This window comes from Mangifera indica, chromosome 6 (genome assembly GCF_011075055.1).
Source record: "Mangifera indica cultivar Alphonso chromosome 6, CATAS_Mindica_2.1, whole genome shotgun sequence".
NCBI classification, from domain to species: Eukaryota; Viridiplantae; Streptophyta; class Magnoliopsida; order Sapindales; family Anacardiaceae; genus Mangifera; species Mangifera indica.
Window position 1 is genome coordinate 8,757,176 of NC_058142.1, and position 20,244 is coordinate 8,777,419.

The window sequence follows — 20,244 nt, forward strand, 5'->3', positions numbered from 1 at the left end:
TTTTTTAGCACTTATTGATTATTGCATAACATTATGATTGACTTGTCAATCACAAACATGTTTTGTTTTTTTCTCAAGGGAGTTTGTTAATTGTCAATATTACCAATCAGGGGTGCCTACTTTTTTGAAAGTGAAATCTCCAATATTGAGAGTGCCTTGATTTTCGCATGTGGTTTAGGGACTGACTTGTCAATGTTCGAAAGGCACTCTCAATAAAAAAAAAATTTCAAAGATGTGGCTGCGTATTTGACCACAACAAACGCAAAAGTCTACTTTGGTTGAAGAATTTTTTGCGGTATAGGCAATTTCGTTGAAATTTCAATTAATAGACAAGAGGTTGTGGTTTATATTCTCTCCTACCCTGAGATTACAGGTACAGAACTGGCAGAGAAATTACAGAAAAGAAAAACTAAGTCAAGGGAAATGGAGATTTTCGCTGAAAATGCCACTCAAAAGCTGTATGAAGCAAGCATGAGGGGATGTGTAGCCACGTTGAACACATTGATACAGAATGATCCAATCATTCTCCATAAAATTTCACTCACTCGCTTCACTGAAACTCCCTTGCATATCTCAGCTTTGCTTGGTCATGTTGAGTTCACCAAAGCTATTGTGAGCCACAAGCCTCAACTTGTCACAGAGTTGGACTCTTTCAAACGCTCACCTCTTCACTTGGCTGCTGCTGAGGGCCACGGTGAAATTGTCAAAGAGCTGTTAATAGCAAATAAGAATGTGAGTATGGTTGCTGACCAAGAGGGGAGAATTCCTCTCCATTTGGCTGCAATGAGAGGGAGAGTTGAGGTGATACAAGAGCTTATAAGTGCAAAACCTGAGTCAATTCTTGTGCAAATCCATGGAGAGACAGCTCTACATTTATGTGTTAAGCATAATCATTTGGATGCACTCAAAGTATTGGTGTCATCAGTTGATGATGAGGAGTTTCTCAATTCCAAAAACCTTGAAGGGAACTCTATCTTGCAAGTATCTGCTATATTGCAGCAATATGAGGTACAAGTCTTCTTATCTATTGCTTAATTTGCTTAAATTCTAGTAGAATTATCACATTGCACACTCAAATAGCAGGCAGACATTTCATGCAGGAGTGTTAAAAAATATTCAGTAACCGAACCAAACTGATTTTCAAACTGAAAAGTAGATTATTTAAAAATAGCTTGAAATACCAATTCAAAAATACAAAAAAATTAGTTTTTTTTTATTTGGTTACCAATTTGTCAATTTTTTAAAGTCAGTTCAAACCTGTTTTTAAAAAATTGAAAAAAGATAATAAAATAGGATTATATCGCTATATAATGAATTGTCACTTCGTGTTATATCAATTCGGTTGAATCTTGTAATATTTTTTTATCCGTCTTTCTACCGTTAGTAGTAGGAAGATCATGAACAATCTTGAAGTTATGCATGTATATGCTTTATGCAGACCACTAGGTACTTGCTTTCAGTGCAAAAAATAAGAGTGGATCTGAACTCCTTGACCAAAAATGGCTTTCCAGCCTTTGATGGAATCTGCAGAAATGGCTCAATTCAAAGGAATTTACAGAACAATCCCACCAAAGAAACAACCACCAAAGATAGAACCACCAAAGTTCGAATCACCCAACTACTGCAAAAATTAAAATCACTATGGAGAAGGCTCACCAAGGACAAGAGGGACCGCTATAAAAAAACAAGAGAGAACTTGATGGTGGTGGCCATTTTGTTGGCCACCATGAGTTTCCAGATTGCAACAAACCCACCAGGTGGCAACTGGCAAATAGACACCACCAATCAGGGCTGCCCAGCGGGGGAAACTTGCATAGCTGGAACTTCAATTCATGCATACACTCATAAAGATGTGTACCACACATTAACAATCGTGAGCACAATCTCATTCTCAGCATCTCTCGGCATAATTTTGTGGCTCATTAGTGGTGTTCCTCTCAGGAATAGAGTTTCTGAGGGGATTTTGCGGGTGGGAATGTGGGTTGCAGTGCTGTGTATAGCCGGTGCATACATTTTGTCAATGAGCTTGGTGGTGCCATATGATAAAGTATTAGATGACATTAGTACGTATTACGAACAGACTTGGGTTTACTTGCTTATGGGTATTCTTTTTATTCATGCAATTAGATTTTGCTGGTGGGTGTTGAAGAAGCTGTTCATGGGGGTGATTTTTGTGGCTAAACGTTGCTGTTTTAAGAAGAAAAAACAGCTTGATCAGCCTGTGGTGAGTGTTTAGAAAGATCAGATTTAATCTTATTATCTATTGAACTGGACACATTTGATCAATAAATTATGTATGAACAAGAAAATTTCATGTAATCTATTGATAGACTTGTTGTATTCTATCAGTTAATGTTGCATTATGAATTCTTATTTTGGATGGAAATTTAATAAATGTTTGATTAAATTATCTATTAGTCTTAAATCTTACTTTTGATTTCTACTATTATATTATATATATATATATATATATATATATATAAACAAAGAGTATACTATGTGTATAATATTTAAGTATATAAATAATATATTATCGTATGATTAGATATTACTCTATACTCAAAATTGGTGCATATAACTTTATCGATAAAAAAATATATAAAATTTTGCATTGATCCAAATATTATTATAATCTGTAGGGTTTATCTATATATCATCTTATAAAATTTACAAAAAAAAAATCCTAAAACATTAACATATCACTCTCTATTTTTTATTTCCTTTTAATGAAAATTTTTTATTTAAGTTGAACTATCCTTTTAATATTGTATCTCCCACATCAAATAAATAAAATTTTAAATTTAATAACTGACTCCACATATATTTTCTTTGTTGTTTAGATGCAAGCATTTTTTTTCTTGAAGCTGTCATTCATTGTTTTAAAAAGTTGAAATTATAAAATGAGATGTTCTGAAGAGCAATATTATGTATACACACTCTTAAATATATAATTTTATACAAAAATTATATATCATTATGTAATTATATATTATTTTATTCTTATTTTAAAATCGTTTAATCATATAATAATGTATAATTTATATATCTAATTATATATACATAATTTTATTATATTCTTAAGTACCACTACTTAACAATCGCAAGCACAATCTCATTCTCGGCATGGCTCAGAATAATTTTGTGGCTCATTAGTGGAGTTCCTCTCAGGAATAGAGTTTCTGTGGGAATTTTGCTGGTAAAAATGTGGGTTACGTTGCTCTTTGTTGCCTGTGCATACGCTTTCTCAATAAGCTTGGTACATTATGAAATATTGGATAGTTTGAATAGCCCGTGGCCTCAGGTCCCCCAGCAAATTTGGGCTTTGTCGCTTATCGGTATAATTTTTATGTATGTAATAAGATTTTGCTGGTGGGTGTTGAAGAAGCTGATTTTTGTGGCTAAATGGTGCTGTTTTAAGAAGAAAAAACAGCTTGATCAGCCTGTGGTGAGTGTTTAGAAAGATCACATTTAATCTTAACTATTGAAGTGGACACATTTGATCAATAAATTATGTATGAACAAGAAAATTTCATGTAATCTATTGATAGACTTGTTATATTCTATCAGTTAATGTTGCATTATGAGTTCTGATTTTGCATTATGAGTTCACATTGTATATAGAAAATTTCTCATATATTATATATATATAAATAATGATAATAACATCTTATATATTTTTGAGCTTATAAGTGCAAAACCCGAGTCAATTTTTGAGCCAATCCGTGGAGAAACAGCTTTACATTTGTGTGTTAAGCATAATCATTTGGATACACTCAAAGTATTGGTGGCATCAGTTGATGATGAGGAGTTTCTCAACTCCAAAAACCTTGCAAATATCTACTATGTTGCAACAGTATGAGGTATAAGCCTTTTTATCTTATGCTTAATTTGCTTAAATTCTAGGTACGATTAGATTCTAATCAAGTTTATTTAAATTTCAGCTAGGCTAAAATGAGTCTGAAATGAGCTCAACTCAAGTGAGTTAAAACTTAAGTCTGTGAGTTAAATATTTTCGAGTTTGAGTTTTAAAGGTATTCAACTCGTTAAATTTATAAACTTAAAAAAATTTGACACAAATTAACTAAAAAATGTTGTTTTGACTAATACGCATCTAAATGATGTTATTTTGGTATAGAGTCGAGTTCAAAGTTAATTTAAGTTAAAACTCAATTCAAACTCAAACTCGACTCCTCTCAAACAAGTTGAACTCGAACACTTTTGAAGTGAGGTCTTAAATCGAACTGAGCTCGAGACCCAAAGAGCAGGCGGGCACTTCATGTTTGCTAGTTGTATAATGCAACGTATGTAGTGAATTATCATTTTGCTCACTCTATTCTAGTATTATTTCCATTTGGTTGAACTTTATGCAGACCACTAGCTACTTGCTTTCCGTGCCAAAAATGAGAGTGGATTTGAACTCCTTTGATAGAAGCTGCAGAAATGGCACAGCTCAAAGCAATTTACGGAAGAATCCCATCAAAGAAACAACCACCAAAGTTCAGACCACTCAATCACCCCAAAAATTAAAATCAATAATAACATCATCCGTCAAATGGAGAAGGCTCATCAACTACAAGAACGACCACTATGAAAAAATAAGAGGCAACTTGATGGTGGTGGCCAGCTTGATTGCCAACATGAGTTTCCAGATTGCAACAAACCCACCAGGTGGCTACTGGCAAGCAGACACCACTAATCTGAAAGAAGAAACCTGCCCAAAGGGGGTTTGCAGGCCTGGAACTTCAATTCATGCATACACTCATGAAAATGAGTACAACTTATTAACAATCGTGAACACAGTCTCATTCTCAGCATCGCTCAGCATAATTTTGCGGCTCATTAGTGGAGTTCCCCTCAAGAATAGAGTTTTTGTGAGAATTTTGCTGGTAAAAATGTGGGTTACGGTGCTGTTTATCGCCGGTGCATACTATTTGTCAATAAGCTTGGTGATGCCACATGAAATACTTGATAGTATTAGTAACTGGTACCCATGGGTTTATGTTTGGTCGCTTATCGCTATAATTTTTATACATGTAATAGGATCTTGCTGGTGGGCGTTGAAGAAGCTGTCCATGGGGGTGATTTTTGTGGCTAAATGGTGCTGTTTTAAGAGGAAAAAACAGCTTGATCAGCCTGTGGTGAGTGTTTAGAAAGATCAGATTTAATCTTAACTACTGAAGTGGACACATCTGATCAATAAATTCTGTATGAACAATAAAATTTTATGTAATCTATTGATAGACTTGTTATATTCTATCAGTTAATGTTGCATTATGAGTTGTTATTTTGGATGGAAACGGGATGGAATAAGAAGTTGAAAAAATTAAATTTAATAAATGTTTGATTTATTATCTATTTGTCTTAAATCTTACTTTTTATTTCTCCTATCATATTAAATATATAAAAAAAACCGAATAATGTTATACATACAATTTTTTATTATATAAATAATATGTTATTATACAATTAAATGTTATTTTTTTAATTTAAAATCATACAATTATATGATGACACTCATCAAGTGTGTATCAATATTTGTACTCAAAGTGAGCATGTATAGTTTTATTGATAAAATACATACATAATTTTGCATTGATCAAAATGTTATTATAACATCTATGGTTTCTTTTTATATCATCTCATAAAATTTACAAAAAATTTCCTAACACATTACATATCATTCACTATTTTTTTTAAATGAGAAATTCTTATTTAAATCGAATTGACCTTTCAATGTTAAACTAACCACATCAAATAAATAAAATCTCGAATTTAATGACTGACTACACATATGTCTTCTTTGTTATTTGGATGCGATCATTTTTGCTGCTTAAACTATCTACTCGAAGCTATTTTCACTATTTTTAAGACCCGAAATCATAGAATGAGATATTCGTAAGAGCAATGTTATATATACACACTTCTAAGTATATAATTATGTACATACTATGTGTCATTTTATTATTAGGTATTGTTCTACCTTATGCTTGATATAATTATGTACACATGTTTTAGTATATAATTACACTTTTGATTATATAATTGGGCAACACCAGAGATGCCCATGTGTTATTTTCGATAGGAAAAATAAAAAGGGGTGCAAACACTTGATGTGTATTTTTGCATCCCTATTCTTTTCATAGCCAAAACAATAGCCACTAAAAAGAAAAATGGACTGACTAAAGGAGTTTGTGTCAAGTTTGGACATTGGAAATCCTTTAGTCTTGCCATGATTAACAAAAACTTCGGAGGATAAGTAATTATGGTGTGGCTTTGGCAAAATAATTTTCTGTTTTGATGAATTTCTAAACTTTATTCAAGAGTTTAAGATTTATGGGTTATGGATTGATGTTGAGATGATTATATAAAGGTTTTTATGTTTAAAGCATGTGGAAATAGTACAGAGTTGAATGAATGTGTTGGTTGTGTTAAGGTTAAAGAGATATGATAACGTGTTTCTTGATTTGAGATGCATTTTGGTTAGTTGTTATTGGATTGCTAGAAGTTGGCCAGAATTCATGGAAACCTATAGGGACAATTTATAGATCGTAATGCATGGCCATATGTGATAGCTCACATACCCATGTATCCCTTTGTAAAGAAATAGCTGGCGAGTAATAGCACATTCGTCTTGAGGAAAAGCTTACATGATCGTGTGGTATAGGACACACATCTATGTCTGTCTTCCCCACTAGTGGGCGCATGTGTTAGAGTGTGATGAAACGCCCGTGTTGAGTTAGTGAGGAACATGGGGATATAAAACTATAACACACCCATGTGTCGTCCTTGTGAAGAACACGGGGAAGGCAGGGGTGAAAAATGCCCGTATATGTACTAAGAAATGAAAAAGTCTATTTTATCCATAGGTTATGTTCAAGTAAGGGAAGAGGAAAGAAAGAGAAACAAAAAGGTATTAGCAAACAACTTAAGCTAGCTAGCCATAGTAACGGTGTCTGACTATGTGACAGATGACACAAACCTTAACCAAGTCAAATCTGGATCGAAAATAGGAAAAGTCAAGGAAAGTGGTGTACATCTAGTTATCCACCAGTAGTATGTGTAAGTGGTGAGATAAGTGACAACAATAAGGTTATACGAGAGATAAATACCCATGAGATATATCATATAGTTCGATTTAGGTGTGCATGATAAGAGATAATGGCACTTCAGTTAGTTCTTCACGTGGTCAGCGATTTGCAACACATACATGCTCGTGGTAGGTGTCATCTAAAGATTGTATTTCAGTTAGCATACTCGTAACTAAGTGTATGTAGTAAGGGAGGGACTTCGACCAATTTCCTTATGTGACCAAGTTATCATAGCTAGTTGACCTAATAGTCTGGTCGACATATGTGTGAGGCACAATAGTTAGTAGGCATTTGAGATGTTGATTGCTTTCTCTAAGGCATCAAACACGTTGAGATCAACTTAGGCTATAGTAGTTTATGTGAGAGAGACTATGTATTTAGGGCATGACAATGTTGAAAGTGGACAAATGGGCAAATAAGAGTGCTAGAAAACATTTGTTTTAACAACATAGAGACTTAGTAATGGAACATCAATTATAAGATTTTATGTTATATGTAACGTGTCAAGATGTCACCTATTTATTGAGTGTTTTTCACTGGTGCATTTCTTTATGGTTTTACAGGTAGACGTGAGTAGTGAGACATGCAAGGGAGCAAACAATCTAACCAGTTTGTTGCATGAGGTTGAGGGGTAAAACCGTTATTTGCACATTTTATGTTATTTATGTTATGTTTTCTGTATGGATTTTATGGTTTGTATTTATGCATTTATTTAAGTTTTAGATTTTAGACACAACATTTATTCAAACGATGGTATATATTTGAAGTTAAGAGGTTATGTTTTCTTTTATTTCGTTATTTTAGTTAAGAGGTCAAGTTGTACATGTCTCTTTAAGTCATATTCCCTGTAAGGGTATATATTTGAAGAGAGATGTTATTGTGATGAATATTTTCATCCTAGAAAGTCAAAAATTTATCTTAAAAAATCAATATTGACGAAAAATCAAATCATTACAAAAGGTGTATTTGCCAAAGATTAATAACTATTAAAAAAAAAAAAGAAATTGTCCTTAATCACTACAACAAATTTCATGAAAGGTGATCAAAATTTTCATCCCAAAAAGTCATCGTGATGAAAGATCAAACACAAAAAAAGACGTGTTACCAAAAGACAGTACCCACGAGAGAAGAAATCATTCTTAATAACTAATCATTATTGACAGAATAGTGTTTTGTCAATACGCATTTTGGGACGAAATTTTTTCTCCATAATTGCATTAAATTTTGTCCCAAAAGGTACACAATTATGAACAAAATTATTCGTCCTTGATAGTGTGGTGAATGTGGAACAAAATTTTTCATCCTTAATTGTATAGCGCATTAGAAGCAAATTTTTCTTCCTTAAATATATAATGAATTTAGGACAATTTTTTCATCTTTGATTGTGCAATGAATTAAGGACAAAATTTTTCGTCCTTAATTGTATAATAAATTGGAAACAAAATTTTTCATCCTGATTATGTGAAAAATTGAGGACAATTTTTGACAAAATTTTTTGTCATTGATTATATGGTGAATTGGGGACAATTTTTTATGTCTTTAATTGTGTTATAAATCAATGACAAAAAATTTGTTCTTGATTATGTAGTGAATTAAGAACACAAATTTTTGTTCTTGTTTATTTGGAGAATATTGGATCCGATCCACCCATGATGGGTTGATCTGATCCATTAGGTTAACAAATTCAATATTAACCCATGATATGCAATATTCCAATTTTGCCCTTGGTAGTTATTAAAGATAATTGTCACTCTCTCTCTTATTTAATAATGCGTAACTTCCATTGAAAAAAAAAGGGAGAACACTTACGCTAAAAACATAAAAGAAATACAGAACTCTTTTTATTCAATTCTCTAGAAGAATTCTTATAGAAACGAGGAAGCAAATTAGCAAAATGTATTGTGGATACTCCTAGGAATGCATCAAATCACCAAATCATCATCAATTGTCAGATTCAGTAAACCGAGTATGTTTTCTGTGATCCTAGAATTGGTATTATTTATACTTATATTGGTATCAGAGTCATGTTATATCTGTGCAATTGTGATGCTAGCGATATAAACATGATTAGGAAGCATGTTTAAAGATTAAATTTATGTGAACAGTAATTTGTTTTTTAAATAATGCGTACAGACATTTTTGCTTATTGATGGATTCGTTGCAATTTTTTTGAAATTGATGCTTAGAATCATATTAGGATGAATTCTGGATATTAGTTGCATGTTTAATTAGAAAAAATTGCACCAAAACCGCATGAAATTGGATGAAATTCAGTGATCTATGTTTCACCTAAAAACTGTGACATTCTTGCATGTAATTGGTCAAAATCTGGCGACAGATGAAACTTAATCTGCATATCACGGGCTTCAAAAGCCCTATGAAATCGTCATCGGAGGGTGTCTAAAAGACGGCTAATTTTGCTGTCAAAATGTTAGGGTTCATACTGTATCGCGGGTCAACGGATTGGTCAAACTCAACGATCAATGGTTCAACCCATTTAATCAATCAAGTCGATCCAACCCGGATCCTGACCCATGTGTAACCAGGTCAATTATTAACCGATCAATGGTCAAATAGTTAACTAGTCAACGGTCAACATTTGACCATATGTGAATGTGCATGGTAACGTGTGATGACCTAGTTCGGTACGTGGAGGCACGTGAATTGAGTTGTTCATCATGTGGAAGCGTGTGAACTAGTGTTTTAGCGAGTAGGAGCGTATGCATGCTTCTATTTATCCTCGACAGCTTATATTAGCTCAAATTCTATTCTGTGTGGTTTGTTTATGCATGAATTGAACACTTATAGGTGTTATTTTGATCATGGTTTTGAATTATACATTGCTAAACATGTGAACATGTGTTGTTTATATTATTATGTATGTATAATTTATTATTGTCCATTTGTTGGTCATATATAGGGTGAACATGTTGACTAAAAACTACTATATGAACTATAAGATGAATCCAATGCATAATCTTTTCACTCACCTTGGTGTCATGCATGAGAGATATTATGATTTAAAAGACAAGGGCATAAAACTAATTAAAAATGAGAGGATATCTGGATTACTAAGGTCATTGCCAGATTATTGGACTTCAATAATTTTTAATCTTGTTCGGGATAAGAAATTCAAGAATTATTGGCAATGTGTGGATGAATTACAGCTCGCTGAAGAACATAAAATTGTAATGAATATAAGAAAATCTACATCACTCTCTATTTTCTCAAATCAACGAAGTACGAGGCATGTAGGCTTAGATAAAGTTACTCATAATATTGTTAGAAATAAAGAAAATGTTTTTTCTCAATCTAATTGGTAGAGATCAAATCTCTATAAATATGGAGAGCATTTGATTAACAAGATGTCCTGTTTTAAATCGTACAAATCTCAAGCCATAGATTGTTCAGAAGTTAGTTATAGTCATTGAATTTCATGTCCATATTTATTTTCATGTGTATTTGTTTATTTATTAATTATGTTTATGTTGAACTCCATGTTGATATGATATAATATATTTTATGATTATTTATGGGAATTCTGAGACTTGTAGAATTTAATTATTCTCGTCTAGAACATATATTGACGCAATTGAATTAATTGTTAAAATATGAAACATTTGTGTCATAGACGATGATTGGGAACATAGTGAACTTTTGACTTTATGTCTTATATGACATTTTAATTTTTAATGCATAATTGTGACAATAAAATGTGTATATATCTTATTGTTGGTGTTATGTTGCGTATCTCTGTAGTTATATATTGAAATGGCTTCGAAAAACATAATTGCTTATTTGAATAAGAGAGAAAGATTGAATGGGGACAATTATAAAATATGGAGAATGAGAATGCACTATATCCTAGATGAACAGGATACCTTGGAAGCTGTTAATCAGGTCATGGAAGAGCCCCAGTTGAATAAGGGGCAAAATCCTAATAATGTCTAACATAAGCGTGATATGGATACTTATAATTCTTGGAAAAAGAAATATTCGACCGTCAGAGGTATACTCATCAACTCAATGAATGATGATATTGCTTATTAGTATGAGCAATTTGAAACTGCAAATGCTATGTGGGTGGCATTCAAAGAAAAGTTTGTAGGAACAACCGTCTCTAAACTAAGGCAGTTAACCACCAAGTTTGATACATATAAAGAAGTTCCCAATAAGCCGATGAAGCAACATTTGAGGGAAATATTGAACATGATAACTAAGCTGAAGAAAGCTAGGCATGAATTGACTATCTTAGCTTGGAACCTATGGCCATGAATGATTCGATCTATGAAACATGACTAGAAAAGCAACTAAGTTTAATTGAGAATTTCAAGTAAAAGATGAAGACTTATATATTACGTGTGTCCATTGGCCGGCCGGTCATGTCACTCATACAGGAGATTGGACTTGATCATGGATACATAAAAATATAACACAATAATAAATGAGGGATTAAAGGGCGCTAGTATTATCAAACAAGTCTGGGGTGTTGTGAGACTGACGCTTCATTTTTATTTTTATTTTGGGTTGAAGCAACTATGTTATTCCTAATAAATACATAGTAAATTAGCTCCCAAGTGCAGGTTGCTCGCAAGGTCGCATGATACATTTGCTAGTATGAATTGTTCTGTTCTGTAAGATTTTTATAGAAGAGTATTATTATTCGGATCACCCCCATCATGTGTGAGTGGGAGATATTGGAGTCGGTCCACCTATAATGGGTTGACCCGATCCATTAGGGTTACAAATTCAATATTAACCCATGATATGCAATATTCCAATTTTGCCTTGGCAGTTATTAAAGATAACTGCCACTCTCCCTCTTATTTAATAATGCGTAACTTTCATTGAAAAAAAAGGGAGAACACTTACGCTAAAAACATAAAAGAAATACAGAACTCTTTCTATTCAGTTCTCTGGAAGAATTCTTGCAAAAACGAGGAAGCAAATTAGCAAAGTGTGTTGTGGATACTCCCAGAAATGCATTGAATCACTAAATCATCATCAATTGTCAGATTCAGTAAACCGGGTATGCTTTCTGTGATCCTGGAATTGGTATTATTTATACTTACAGAGAATTTGAGAAAAGAAATTCAATCATAAATTAAAATTAATAGTTATATTAATCTCCGAAATCGAACAAACCATATAAAATATCTTTTATCAAATTTTCAGCTTGTAACAGATGCCATTCTCTTCTTGTAGCATGTCAAGCTGCAATTTATAAATTTACATTTGCTTCAAACTTTCTGCTTCAGGACATATTATTGCATTCAGTTAAAAATTAAAATGGTTGGAAACAATAAATAGCTTCTTCCAATGTATTTCAAAGGTCATATGTGTCTTCAACAAGACATAAATCTACAGGAGGAGCGTGACATAATTCATCAAGAAGCGCAGAGGCTTCACACTGGTCTCCTGAATATTTTATATTGAGGAGTGGTATATCTAACGAGAACCTAAAGCAATTAACATTTTTTCCGGCGGTTAACCACAACTAAAACATTTTTTCTTATTATTCTAAGCGAAAGGCTAATTAACTGCTTAGCAGGGAAAGTAAAAGGTTGAGTCGTCTTAATGGTGAAACAAAGAATCAAGAATTAATCAGCAAATTTTTGGATCAAATGACATCCAAAGAAAAACGAAATTTCAAATCGAATGAAAATAGCGCAAGAAAGTGAGAGAATTAGCTACATACCATAACATGAACTATAGAAGATGAGTCCGCGACTTAGCTTTGCCGAGAAATCAAGATACACCAAAGAAATATAACCAAGATTTGAATAAATATAGCTAGTGATTTCAACAGGAAACAAACATAAAAGCTAAGTAGATATATCATGGTAGTTGAATTGTATATTGTATCATGTATCGAAACCTAGTTTTTTTGTATCGTATATCGAGTATCATATCATATTGTATTGCATGATACAGTTTTTAAAAAATAAATTATTAAAAAACCTAGTTGACATGTCATTATTTTAAAAAATATCATAAATATCTTTAAAAATTTAAAATTTCTCATGTACACTCTTACTATATTATCATTTTCTTAAAAAAAAGTACATTGTTTTGTGCAATAATATATATTATATCATATTATATAGATCATATTATATAATACATCCACTATATCATATTAATTCAATGTACTTCATTATATATATCATTTTATATTTATATTGTATCGTATTATATGATACATATCATATATCATAGGATACTGATATTTATAAATATATCAATAATCCATATAAATGAGAAGCAGTTTGTAAAAGAGACAATCATAGAGGTAAGAAATATATATGGAAAGCTAACTTCACTAAGAAATCAGAACATACAGTTGCGTTTAATGACTATGCAAGTTTATAAAAACAAGCTGTGTAAAGGAAAAAGCGATCTCATTGCATGGATAAGGGGAAATCATAACCCAATTTTCTTTAACAATAGTATCCAAAGTTCAAAGTGAACATCCATTTCTATTTCATCAGTAACATTTTTGGAGGAAATTTAAATTTCGTTCGTAAGAATTAATCATAACAATTTTATGACAATTTGATCCTTTAAATGAACATTCTGGGATGAAATTAAAATTTTATCTCTAATATTTTGGATAAAACTAAAATTATCTCAAAAAATAAATTTTAAATTTTAAGGGATAAGATTAAAATTTCATCTTTAAAAGTAATATTTAAAATAAAATTATAAAATTTTGTTCCTAAAAATAATATCCTAGGGTAAAACTATAATAATGAAGCCTGTTAATTATTTATGAGTAATACTATGTGTATCTATTTTTGGTACACAATTCATATATACAGTGATGTGTCATCATATAATTAGGTGATTTTAAAACATGTATCATCATATGATAAAGAAACATTCAATCACATAATAACACTTTATCTATATATATAAATTGTGTACTAAAAATAGGTATCTATACTTTTATTGATTATTTATATGTTAACAAGAATTTCTATGAGAGCGAGACATGTGAAGCTGTCACTCATCGTACGGACTTCTAAATCACAAACACGCCTGCTTTTTTTAGAAGTTAAGTCTCCATTATTGAGAGTGCCTTCAGACTCGTAGTTGATATTCTTTCTTTCTCTTATTACAATTCTTGGAGATAAAAGAATTCAAAGAGGAGAGAATTTCAGAAAAAATGCAAAACCAAGAGAAGACAGAAATGGAGATTCAAGCTCAGGAAGCAGCTCAAAATGACACTCAAATGCCGTATGAAGCAAGCATGAGGGGATGTGTAGCCACCTTGAACACATTGATACAGAATGATCCTTTCATTCTCCATAAAATTTCACTCACTCCCTTCACTGAAACTCCCTTGCACATCTCAGCTTTGCTTGGTCATGTTGAGTTCACCAAGGCTATTGTGAGCTCGGTTAGAATGAGTCCAAATCGAGCTCAACTCAAGTGAGTTCAAACTTTAGTCTATGAGTTAAATATTTTCAAGTTCATGTTTTAGAGGTGTTCGACTTATTAAATTCGTAAACTTGAAAAAATTTGATATAAATTGATTAAAAAGAAGATGCTTTAGTATAGAGTCGAGTTCAAAACTCAATTTGAGTTTTAACTAAAGCCAATCTCAAACTTGACTTCTCTCAAACAAGTTGAACTTGAACACTTTTGAAGCGAGCTCAAGCTTGGATCCACTTCAATCGAACCAAGCTTAAGACCCAAAGAGCAGGCAGGCACTTCATATTTGCAAGTTGTATAACACAACATATATAGTGAATTATCATTTTGCTCACTCTATTCTAGTATTATTTCAATTTGGTTGAACTTTATGCAGACCACTAGCTACTTGCTTTCCGTGCCGAAAATAAGAGTGGATTTGAACTCCTTGATCAAAAATGGCGTTCCAGCCTTTGATGGAAGCTGTAGAAATGGCACACAAGTCAAAGCAATTTACAGAAGAATCCCATCAAAGAAACAACCACCAAAGTTCAAACCACCCAATCACCCCAAAAATTACAATCAATACTAACATCATTCTTCAAGTGGAGAAGGCTCAGCAAGTACAAGAGCGACCACCATGAAAAGACAAGAGGCAAACTGATGGTGGTGGCCACTTTGGTTGCCACCATGAGTTTCCAGATTGCAACAAATCCACCAGGTGGCTACTGGCAAGAAGACACCACTCATTCGAAGCTGAAACCTGCCCAAAGTGGGTAATTTGCAGAGCTGGAACTTCAATTCATGCATACACAGATGGGTACTACTACTTAACAATCATAAGCATAATCTCATTCTCAGCATCGCTCAGCATAATTTTGTGGCTCATTAGTGGAGTTCCTCTCAGGAATAGAGTTTCTGTGGAAATTGCGCTTGTAAAAATGTGGGTTACGGTGCTCTTTATTGCCAATGCATACGTTATCTCAATAAACTTGGTAATGCCATATGATGAAATATTTCATAGTTTGAATAGCCCGTGGCGTCAGGTCTTCTCGAGGATTTGGGCTTTGTCGCTTATCGCTATAATGTTTATACATGTAATAAGATTTTACTGGTGGGTGTTGAAGAAGCTGTTCATGGGGGTGATTTTTGTGACTAAACGTTGCTGTTTTAAGAAGAAAAAACAGCTTGATCAGCCTGTGGTGAGTGCTTAGAAAAATCAGATATAATCTTATTATCAATTGAAGTGGACACATTTGATCAATAAATTATGTATGAACAATAAAATTTTATGTAATCTATTGATAGACTTGTTATATTCTATCAGTTAATGTTATGAATTCTTATTTTGGATGGAAATAGGAGGGAATCAAATGATGAAAAAATTAAATTTAACAAATGTTTGATTTATTTTCTATTTGTTTTTATTATATAAATAATATATTATTATGTAATTAGATATTATTTTTTAATTTAAAATTATACAATTACATGATAGCACTCATCAAATGTGTATAAATATTTATACTCAAAGTGAGTATATATAATTTTATATGTATATAAATTTGAATTTCTTCGTATAACCAAAAAACTATTACCATTTTTTATATAGCACTTATTGATAATTGCATAAAATTATGATTGGCTTGTCAATCACAAACATGTTTTGTTTTTTTATCAAGGGAGTTTGTAAATTGTCAATATTACCCATCAAAGGTGCCTACTTTTTTGAAAGTGAAATCTCCAATATTGAGAGTGCCGTGCCTTTCGCATGTGGTTTAGGGACTGACTTGTCAATTTTCAAAAGACACTCTCAATAAAAATCAACCACCCACTATGTTATCTATGAGGACGATCAAAACTCCCCATTCATACTTGTTGATACCCAAGGTCAAGTGAAAATGCAGACAATGCATAATCTCGTTTAAAAATTATTATAAGGAATATGAGTTACTATTTGCCATGGCTTCCACAATCTCTCGAATTTAAATAATAATTTTATGTTGTCTTGGACCCATTTTTCACATTTTTAGTAATTGTAATCAATGTAATATCACTGCTTTTCTCTTCAAATTATTCAAATAATATCACTAGGCTCTTGGTTTTTTTTTTTAACCACATTAAAAATCAATCATATCTTAATTTTTTTGTGTCTCTTCCACTTCTTATATTGAATTTTATAACCATTCAATGTACTTCTTGTGGGTGTTAGGAGTGTTCAAAATTATCTGGTAATCGAATCAAACCAAATTTTATGATTTTTCTCAAATCGAAAATTCGGTTCAATTTAAAAGATTAACAAACCAATTTGGTTAAATGGTCTAAAGACCCCTAGCGGGTGCAAATCTCATCACTAACAATATCAAAGATGTGGCTCGAAATTTGAACACAATAAATGCAACGTCTATTTTGGTTCAAGAATTTTTTGCGGTATAGGCAATTTCGTTGAAATTTCAATTAATAGACAAGACGTTGCGGTTGATATTCTCTCCTACCCTGAGATTACAGGGGCAGAAACTGGCAGAGAAATTACAGAAAAGAAAAACTAAGTCAAGGGAAATGGAGATTATCGCTGAAAATGACACTCAAAGGCTGTATGAAGCAAGCATGAGGGGATGTGTAGCAACCTTGAACACATTGATACAGAATGATCCATTAATTCTCCATAAAATTTCACTCACTCCCTTTACTGAAACTCCCTTGCACATCTCAGCTTTGCTTGGTCATGTTGAGTTCACCAAAGCTATTGTGAGCCAAAAGCCTCAACTTGTCACAGAGTTGGACTCTTTCAAACGCTCACCTCTTCACTTGGCTGCTGCTGAGGGCCACGGTGAAATTGTCAAAGAGCTGTTAATAGCAAGTAAGGATGTGAGTATGGTTGCTGACCAAGAGGGGAGAATTCCTCTCCATTTGGCTGCAATGAGAGGGAGAGTTGAGGTGATAAAAGAGCTTATAAGTGCAAAACCTGAGTCAATTCTTGTGCAAATCCATGGAGAAACAGCTTTACATTTATGTGTTAAGCATAATCATTTGGATGCACTAGTATTGGTGTCATCAGTTGATGATGAGGAGTTTCTCAATTCCAAAAACCTTGAAGGGAACTCTATCTTGCAAGTATCTGTTATATTGCAGCAATATAAGGTACAAGTCTTCTTATCTCTTGCTTAATTTGCTTAAATTCTAGCAGAATTATCCCATTGCACACTCAAATAGCACACAGGCACTTCATGCAGGAATGTTAAAAAATATTCAATAATCGAACCAAACTGATTTTCAAACTAAAAAGTAGATTATTTAAAAATCGCTTGAAGTACCAATTCAAAAATACGAAAAAACTAGTTTGTTTTTTATTTGATTACCAATTTGTCAATTTTTTAAAGCCAGTTCAAACCTGTTTTTTAAACATTGAAAAAAAATAATAAAATAGGATTATATCGCTATATAATGAATTGTCACTTCGTATTATATTAATTCGGTTGAATCTTGTAATTTTTTTTTATCTATCTTTCTATCGTTAGTAGTAGGAAGATCATGAACAATCTTGAAGCTATGCATGTATATGCTTTATGCAGACCACTAGGTACTTGCTTTCAGAGCAAAAAATAAGAGTGGATCTGAACTCCTTGACCAAAAATGGCTTTCCAGCCTTTGATGGAGTCTGCAGAAATGGCTCAATTCAAAGGAATTTACAGAACAATCCCACCAAAGAAACAACCACCAAAGTTCGAATCACCCAATCACTGCAAAAATTAAAATCAATATGGAGAAGGCTCAGCAAGGACAAGAGCGACCGCTATGAAAAAACAAGAGGCAACTTTATAGTGGTGGCCATTTTGTTGGCCACTATGAGTTTCCAGATTGCAACAAAGCCACCAGGTGGCAACTGGCAAGCAGACACCAATCATTCGAAAGATAAAACCTGCCCAGAGGGGGAAACTTGCATAGCTGGAACTTCAATTCATGCATACACTCATAAAGATGTGTACCACACATTAACAATCGTGAGCACAATCTCATTCTCAGCATCTCTCGGCATAATTTTGTGGCTCATTAGTGGTGTTCCTCTCAGGAATAGAGTTTCTGAGGGGATTTTGCGGGTGGGAATGTGGGTTGCAGTGCTGTGTATAGCCGGTGCATACATTTTGTCAATGAGCTTGGTGGTGCCACATGATGAAATATTATCTTACATTAGTATGTTTTACGAACAGACTTGGGTTTACTTGCTTATGGGTATTCTTTTTATTCATGCAATTAGATTTTGCATGTGGGTGTTGAAGAAGCTGTTCACCGGGGTGATTTTTGTGGCTAAACGTTGCTGTTTTAAGAAGAAAAAACAGGTTGATCAGCCTGTGGTGAGTGTTTAGAAAAATCAGATATAATCTTGTTATCTATTGAAGTGGACACATTTGATCAATAAATTATGTATGAACAAGAAAATTTCATGTAATCTATTGATAGACTTGTTGTATTCTATCAGTTAATGTTGCATTATGAATTCTTATTTTGGATGGAAATTTAATAAATGTTTGATTAAATTATCTATTAGTCTTAAATCTTACTTTTGATTTCTATTTTTATATTTTATATATATATATATAAACAAAGAGTATACTATGTGTATAATATTTAAGTATATAAATAATGTATTATCATATGATTAGATATTACTCTATACTCAAAATTGGTGCATATAGTTTTATTGATAAAAAAATATATAAAATTTTGCATTGATCCAAATATTATTATAATCTGTAGGGTTTATCTATATATCATCTTATAAAAATTACAAAAAAAAAAAAAAAATGCCAAAACATTAACATATCACTCTCTATTTTTTTTTTCCTTTTAATGAAAAATTTTTATTTAACTTGAACTATCCTTTTAATATTGTATCTCCCACATCAAATAAATAAAATTTTAAATTTAATAATTGACTTCACATATATTTTCTTTGTTGTTTAGATGCAAGCATTTTTATTCTTGAAGCTATCATTTACTGTTTTAAAAACTTGAAATTATAAAATGAGATGTTCTGAAGAGCAATATTATGTATACACACTCTTAAATATATAATTTTGTACACAGATTATATGTCATTATGTAATTATATATTATTTTATTCTTATTTCAAAATCATTTAATTATATAATAATATGTCATTTATATATATCTAATTATATATACATAATTTTATTATATTTTTAATTATTTGTAGATGTCCATGTAGATATTCATACACTCTCCCACACCTGAACCCACCTTAAAATGTATAGGATTTACATGTCACCTTACATCAGCTAGACAAAGAGGTTAGGATCATCTAGACACGTCAATTGGGCGGGCCCAAATGGAGGCCCGACCTAGAGCACGAAAAAAATCCCGGGCACGATAAAGCTCAGCCCGGCACTGTAGAATGGCAGGCCAAGCCCATGGGCCTACTGGGTCAGGCTTTAATATTAGGCCCATGGGCCGGCCCGACCCAACCCGACCTGGTAGGTTCGATACTATTTATAAAATAAATTTTTTTTTCTAGGCAGCATAAGCAAAAGGCAACAGAAGCAGAAAATTTGCTTCTTCTGCCTTGGTCTGCTTCAGCTAGGCAAAAGGGCAGCCTCTGCATAATTTTTTTTTAAATAAATCTATTTTATTTTCCTTTATTTTCACTTTTATTTATAAATCTTGTAATCACTCAATTTCAATTATTTCATTATATTTTCAATCTCATTAACTCTCTTTCGAA

At 32.4% G+C, this 20,244-nt stretch overlaps 1 protein-coding gene across 3 annotated transcripts; it reads left to right on the plus strand.

Annotated features, from left to right (window-relative positions):
* Positions 1–351: 351 nt before the first annotated feature.
* Positions 352–19,042, plus strand: LOC123218406 (ankyrin repeat-containing protein BDA1-like). Of its 3 annotated transcripts, none has more exons than XM_044639859.1 (3): positions 352–1,008; positions 1,439–1,850; positions 18,483–19,042. In XM_044639859.1, the coding sequence occupies exons 1-3, from the start codon at positions 424–426 to the stop codon at positions 18,866–18,868; spliced, it is 1,383 nt and encodes a 460-aa protein (XP_044495794.1). In that variant the 5' UTR covers positions 352–423; the 3' UTR covers positions 18,869–19,042. The 3 variants fall into 3 exon arrangements, with proteins under 3 accessions (XP_044495794.1, XP_044495793.1, XP_044495795.1); XM_044639858.1 differs by lacking the exon at positions 18,483–19,042 and adding an exon at positions 3,446–3,465 and having other exon boundaries at positions 353–1,008; positions 1,439–2,224; XM_044639860.1 differs by lacking the exons at positions 352–1,008; positions 1,439–1,850 and adding an exon at positions 16,987–17,645 and having other exon boundaries at positions 18,077–19,042.
* Positions 19,043–20,244: the final 1,202 nt, after the last annotated feature.

Excerpts from the sequence above, each read along its gene's own strand:
- LOC123218406 (XM_044639859.1), top strand. The coding sequence starts at position 424 with ATGGAGATTTTCGCTGAAAATGCCACTCAAAAGCTGTATGAAGCAAGC. Across the intron at positions 1,009-1,438 it reads CTATATTGCAGCAATATGAG|ACCACTAGGTACTTGCTTTC; the intron begins GTACAAGTCTTC and ends TGCTTTATGCAG. Across the intron at positions 1,851-18,482 it reads TCATGCATACACTCATAAAG|ATGTGTACCACACATTAACA; the intron begins ATGTGTACCACA and ends ACACTCATAAAG.